Source organism: Gracilinanus agilis, chromosome 1, assembly GCF_016433145.1.
Source record: "Gracilinanus agilis isolate LMUSP501 chromosome 1, AgileGrace, whole genome shotgun sequence".
Taxonomy (NCBI): domain Eukaryota; kingdom Metazoa; phylum Chordata; class Mammalia; order Didelphimorphia; family Didelphidae; genus Gracilinanus; species Gracilinanus agilis.
In genome coordinates, this window is record NC_058130.1 from 493,938,959 (window position 1) to 493,945,297 (window position 6,339).

Here is a 6,339-nt window from a genome sequence, read left to right on the forward strand (position 1 = left end):
TGCCCGCGCGCACTGAGCGGGATCCACGCTCTGCGCTATATAAACCGGGACGGGGAAAAGCCGGCGGCAGCAGAAGCAGCAGCCCTCGTTCCCTCCCCCCGCCCCCTTCCTCTCCTCTCCCCTCCCCTCCCCCCACGGCGCACCCCGCCCCCCACCCTGGCCCAGCCCCCCGTCCGTCCTCCCGCCCCGCTGTAGTGGCAGCCGCGCAAGGGCAGCCTTCCTGGTTAGCTGGGACCGCGGTCGCCGAGCCAACTGGCACCTCCTTTCCCTGCTCACGCCCCCTTGTAGGGGGTACCCCAGCCCTCGCTGGTCCAGCCCAGCAGCCCCCGACCTGGAAGTCAGCCCCGCCATTCCCATCCATGGCCCCTCTGCCCCGATCCCTTCCAGCAACCCCGGCTTCTTGAGGAGGCCTGGCCCAGGCTCGCTCCTGCTCCCCGCCCCAAGTCAGGCTCTTAACAGCGGGGACACCCGTGCCAGCCTGGAAGGAAGGGCCTCAGCAGAGCTCCACTGGAGCCTTCTGAGCCCATAACTAGTACAGGCAGAGCCGAGGAGGCGGTAACCGGCAATTCTGCGGCAGCTATGCCCGATCGTCACCATCCCTAAAATGGAACCTGGGTAGCGGCCTTCATCTTCTCAATAGAGGTGTCTGCCTACAGTCCCCAGCATGCTGTGCTTCCTGTCCAGCGGGCAAGAACTCGAGAAAGGCATACTGGGACATGTAGTTTCAACGAATCTAGGCAAAGGAAGAGGAGAGGTTTTTTTTTTTTTTTTTGTAAATCGTAATTTGAGAACTTCCAACCCAAATACGGTTAATGAATACTAAATAGGGATTTTAGGCCCTCATGTTGTCAAGTTTGATTACACCAAAATATTAGCATTTTGATTGAAAAGTTCGGTCGATGTATTCCGCCCCCCCCTCCCCGTCCCCCGCCCCCATACCTGTTTCCTTCTGAAGTTTGGTCGGAAAAGACTCCAACCAGAAATTACTTGAATTTCGGCTTCCGCTGTCGAAAGCATTCTGTCTTGCCTGTATTCGGGCAGTATCTCAGGCACCTAAATCCTTTAGGACCCCAGCTCTCGCCCAGTCTTTAAGTGTTCAGTACGCATGCGCGTACTTCCTCTTTCCCAGGCTGGAATCATGGCGGGCACAGAGTAAGTAAATGCTCCTCTCTTTGAGAATCCTTCTCCATCCTTGAAAATGGAGGCATACCTACCTTTATCTCCTTAGTCTGGCGGTAGCTTGGACTTCGTGTTTCCTAACCATATGGTTTTGAGTTTCCTTTGGATACCGAATTCTTCAAAACCGGGCTGGGATGCAGGCCGCCGTGGGGTGGAGGAGGCAAAGTGTCGGCAGGGAATTGAAACAAGCCGGGGATAGGGGCCCGACTTGAGGTGAAGGCTGGGTCTTTTACAGCCCTTCCGGGGTGGCGGTGGGGGGACGAGGAGGGGGGTGGCATGGCATGGCCTCACCTTTCGCTGCTGCCGCTTCGGGTCGCCAGCGTCTTTTCCTGGCTCATGACTTGTAGTTCAAAGGCTGTACCCAGCCGGGACAGAGAACCCTTTTCCCCCAGGCCCATTCCTGAGGAACAGAGAAGGGATCGTTCTCAACCAACCCACGATGGTTTTAAGCCCCTTAAATTCCTGCAAAACGTTCCCATGAGAGAGTAGTGTCTGGTACCTTTCCCATAGTAGGTACTTAATTCTTGTCGAGTTCGGAACCAGACTCATTTTAAGCCCTACTTAAATACGTGTCTGCGAGAAATAGAAATTTAAGGCCAAATTACTGTTTTTGTTTGGAAAGGATCTGAATCCGTTCTGGGTTCTTCGTTTACTACTTACTTTTAGTCAATTTAGGCCTTTTGACTATATAGTAATTTCTAAGCACTCTTAACTCCTTACCCCCCCTTCCATTGCTATACTTTCGTCTTGTATACTTATATTATTGTATATATATTTCCCTGATGAAATGAATACTAATTGAAGGCAGCGATTAAACTTTTTTCATCTTTTTATTCTGTAAAGTTGGAAAACCTTGTACCCCCTGAAACTACATTACCCAAATTTACAATTCCCAGTGCCTGGGACATAGCACTTTATATAGTAATTGGTTATTGGATACTGGTTAATTGAAAGAATAGTATGTCTTTGTTTTGAGATTCTGTATATATGGCAAAACAAAAACATACTTGTTACAGCAACTGGCCTTTTGATTTAATGTTTAAAGCAGTGAGACTCACCCACGTTGGCACAGCTAGTAGATTTTGGAAGGATTGCCTTGAAATTGGTTCTTGGCTTTTCAAGGCTTTCCCTTTTAGGTAGAGTTGCAGAAATGGTAGGCTTGGATTTAAGGAGAGCTTGATTCAAATAGCTCAGGTGTGACCCACTAACCTTAGGCAAACTGTTGCAAGTAGGAATAATGATAACATTACCTTAGGTACTTTTTGAAGATAAAATGAGGTCTGTAAAATGTTTGGGAGACTTAAGGCACTGTGGAAAAGTTAGCTTTGTTGTAGGGGGAGTCTTCCTTTTCAGGTAGGGGTTCAATGCAGGACTTCTAACCTCAACTTTGGAAATTCTGTGATACTAAAGCAGATTTGAATATTGTAGAAATATTAACAATAGCTAATGTTCACTTAGTACCTACTATTTGTCCAATTCTTCCCAAATATCTTATTTGATCATCACAACAACCCTGGGATATGGGTGCCATTATTACTCTCATTTTACACATGAAGAAACTGAGGCAAATAGAGGTCAAAGTGATTTGGCCAGGATCACTCAGCTGATAAGTATCTTGAGTATGGTTTTGAACTCAAGTGTACCTGACTTCAGACTCCTGTACACTGTTCACTGTAATGTCCATCTATATGTGTGCCCCAAGTATGTAATTAAGAGTTGGAATTAGATTTATTTGAAGGAGCCAAGCAAATACTAATTAGAATTAATTTGTTTTTAAAAACCTAGAGAAAAGAAGAAGCTACCATCTGTTCCAGAATCCCTTCTGAAAAAGCGAAAGGCCTTTGCAATACTGAAGGCCAAACGCTTGAAGAAGAAGATGGCTATAAAAAAGGTAATAGCATAGTACTTCACTTTTTAATTTTTCAATCCCACCAAACCTCTAAACTTTTACTTTGAATGTTAAGAATTGTTAAAAATTTTCTTAGTATTAGCTTTTAAGGAAAGCATTTCATTGCTTCATTGCCTGGAAGATAGAACTACAGAATACATTTCCTGAGCAACAGTTATAGATTGGGACTCTTAAAAAACAACTTTTCTTGAGATTGACTTTAGGAACATGGTCTAAAGTGGTTTTTTTTTGAGCACCTGATTACTGGGATAATATTTAATATTTGTCAACAGATGAAATGGTATTTGAACTAAATTGATTTTTAGTGGCATCTGCACATTTTTCTTTTCAGCTTCGAAAGATACGGAGAAAAGTAATCTATGAAAAAGCTAAAGCCTATCACAAGGAGTATAGACAGATGTACAGAAGCGAAATCCGGCTGGCTAGAATGGCACGCAAAGCTGGCAACTACTATGTACCTGCTGAACCCAAGTTGGCTTTTGTGATCAGAATCAGAGGGTAAGATGAGTTCTGGCTTAAAATCTGGATAATACACATGCTCTTGATCCTAGGTGACTTGATTCCTTGGCTCAAGAAACATTTAGATTAAAAATCTTTATAGGACTAAAACATGTATTCTTACCTCTAGTTTTAAGACTGTTTTGCTGTAATTCCAGGATACTAAAGGAAGTGAAAGCCTGATCAATTTTTAAAAATCCTTTCTCTCCTCCCCTCCACCCCAGGATCAATGGTGTTAGCCCAAAGGTCCGCAAAGTGTTGCAGCTTCTTCGACTTCGCCAGATCTTCAATGGCACATTTGTTAAGCTTAACAAGGCTTCAATTAACATGCTGAGGATTGTGGAACCATATATTGCATGGGGGTAAAAGTTATTCTTATTTTAATTTCATGGTAATGAAATGATTCTTTTATTTATAAGTGTGTACACACCCACCCCTAATTTTTTTATTTCAGTTACCCCAACCTGAAGTCTGTGAATGACTTGATTTACAAACGGGGTTATGGCAAGATCAAGAAACAGAGAATTGCCCTGACTGATAATGCCCTTATTGCAAAGTCTCTTGGTAAGTCAACTATTTAGAGGAATTATTGTAGAATTCAGAGCAGAAAGGGTTGTCATTGATTCATTTGACAAAGCTAAGACAAATTAAATATGCCAGAAGTTACTTACCTCCATTTGTACAGGGAAGACAGTGAAACCAGAATTAACTACTATGATGAATCCAATAGATTGATTTGGGCACTACCTATAAAATTCAGTAAAATGACATGTTTTGAGTTGGTTTCACCATTTTCTAGTATTTTTCAAGCATGTAAATTTAATATGTTCTTTTGCTTTGAAATTTTAAAATCAATGAACATGTTTGGAAAATGGGTCATAGCTTATAAAAGTAATAGATTAAGTAATTTTCAGGTAAATACGGAATTATCTGTATGGAGGACTTGATCCATGAGATCTACACTGTTGGCAAGCACTTCAAAGCCGCCAACAACTTCCTGTGGCCCTTCAAATTATCATCTCCACGGGGTGGAATGAAGAAAAAGACTACACATTTTGTGGAAGGTGGAGATGCTGGTAACAGGGAAGACCAGATCAACAGGCTTATTAGAAGAATGAACTAAAGGTGAGTTTCAGGCATTTTGAGAAAATTTGATGAGCATTTCAGTTTTCTTAGATTTTATTGTTAGACTTGGACTATATTTTAGACTTTGGGGACAGAAACCAGTTGAATATTCTTAGTTCAATTTCTGTGAATGAGTTGTTTAGTTGGGCAAAGATCATTGGGTCAGATTGGTCTTACTTAAAAGAGGTGGATTTAATTGCTGCATTAGTCTTTAAATGTAATATATTTAGTTGTCCAATGCTTAGAGGAAATACTTTGAGACATAAACATGGGTGTTCTTTTAAAACTAGATTATTTCCTTACGTCACTTATGACTCATTTATTTGTTCTAGAATGTTGATTTGAACTAATGTATTTTAATGACTTTTAATGTTCTTTTTGTTTTCCCCATTTTAGGTCTCTACTATGATTGTTTTTCTAATGGTCCCTTAATAAAAATGCCTAAGATAAAACTGATGTGTGTTTTATTGGACTCGTTTCTGATTGATCAGGTTTTGTATGTGACTTTATACTAAAACATGAAATTCAGGGCTGGAGATTTAAGAGATAAATCCTGGAGAATAGAGTAGAGAAATGTTGGTAAATGGGCTTCAATCCATTCAGTCTACTTCAGCATTTTGTTGCCAGACACTCTTTGGGAACTGTCCCCTACAAGAAAATGTTAGCTTACATTTTAAGTAGAAATTATACCTGTAGCACATGGAGCTGTTAAAAAGACAACTTTTCATTTGTAAGGAATGTTTTTTAAAAGTCATTGTTGACATAGCAATCTTTATTTAGAAACTTTGATTAAAGTTTTTTCAGCTGTATGTCTAACTTGAGATGTGATGTTTTATCAATTTTTTTCTCCTTTTTTTGCTAAATTTCAGGGTATTAGTCATTTATAGGCCTATATGTCACTTTTTTTGAATCCTTGCAATTTATGGCCATGTCTAGAAAAGGGATTCTTCATCTTTTTTGTGCCAGAAATCTTGAACAGTCTGAAACCAATGAATTGGACTCTTTCTGAGATTTTTTAAATCTGTAAAGTTAAATCAGATTACCAAGGAAACCGACTACATGACAAGGATTATTTTCTTAAATTAATAGACCATCACTACCATTCCTCATCCTGTTCAGATGAAGAACCCTTAGTCCAGTTGATACACTAGAAAATCCCTGAAACTGTCCTTGCCAGAAGTGATCCGTGGAGTCACTTCTCAAACTTTGTACCCTTCCTGAACATTTAACACATTGTTTCTCTAGCTTAGTCATATTTCACATTTGTGTAGGCACTAAACTTCTTATTCATTTAGCAAACTATAGAAGGTAGTTTCATAAAGGCCAAATGACTGATAAAAATAATGGGGGGGGATCAATTAAGCAATTTGGTCCTCTTCTGTGCTTTATGTAGCAATTCTAATTATTTTTGGAATTGGCTATCATTGGACTGAAATGGTGTATCTCAGGTGGATTATGACCTTATGGCACATTTCTTAGTACAATAGGTACTCAAAAATGTAGAAGCCAGAATGGAGTGAGGAATATATCACCATATGTTGCTGAGAAGGAAAGGTAATTTGAGTAGGATGGTAGAAGACACTAAATAGTCTGATAGGATCTATGCTTAGTTAACAGTGGGAAGCAAT

The 6,339-nt window shown here is 40.8% G+C and overlaps 1 protein-coding gene across 1 annotated transcript; it reads left to right on the forward strand.

The window, feature by feature from the left end:
• Window positions 1–1,105: 1,105 nt before the first annotated feature.
• RPL7 (ribosomal protein L7) lies at window positions 1,106–5,167 on the forward strand. Its single transcript, XM_044657953.1, has 7 exons — window positions 1,106–1,152; window positions 2,965–3,070; window positions 3,420–3,586; window positions 3,811–3,948; window positions 4,041–4,150; window positions 4,501–4,711; window positions 5,108–5,167. Exons 1-6 carry the CDS (start codon window positions 1,106–1,108, stop codon window positions 4,707–4,709), a joined length of 777 nt encoding a protein of 258 aa, XP_044513888.1. The 3' UTR covers window positions 4,710–4,711; window positions 5,108–5,167.
• Window positions 5,168–6,339: the final 1,172 nt, after the last annotated feature.

Coding starts and splice junctions, on each gene's coding strand:
- RPL7 (XM_044657953.1), top strand. CDS start 1,106: ATGCGCGTACTTCCTCTTTCCCAGGCTGGAATCATGGCGGGCACAGA. Junction 3,587..3,810: donor TTTGTGATCAGAATCAGAGG/GTAAGATGAGTT, acceptor CCTCCACCCCAG/GATCAATGGTGTTAGCCCAA. Junction 4,151..4,500: donor CCTTATTGCAAAGTCTCTTG/GTAAGTCAACTA, acceptor AGTAATTTTCAG/GTAAATACGGAATTATCTGT.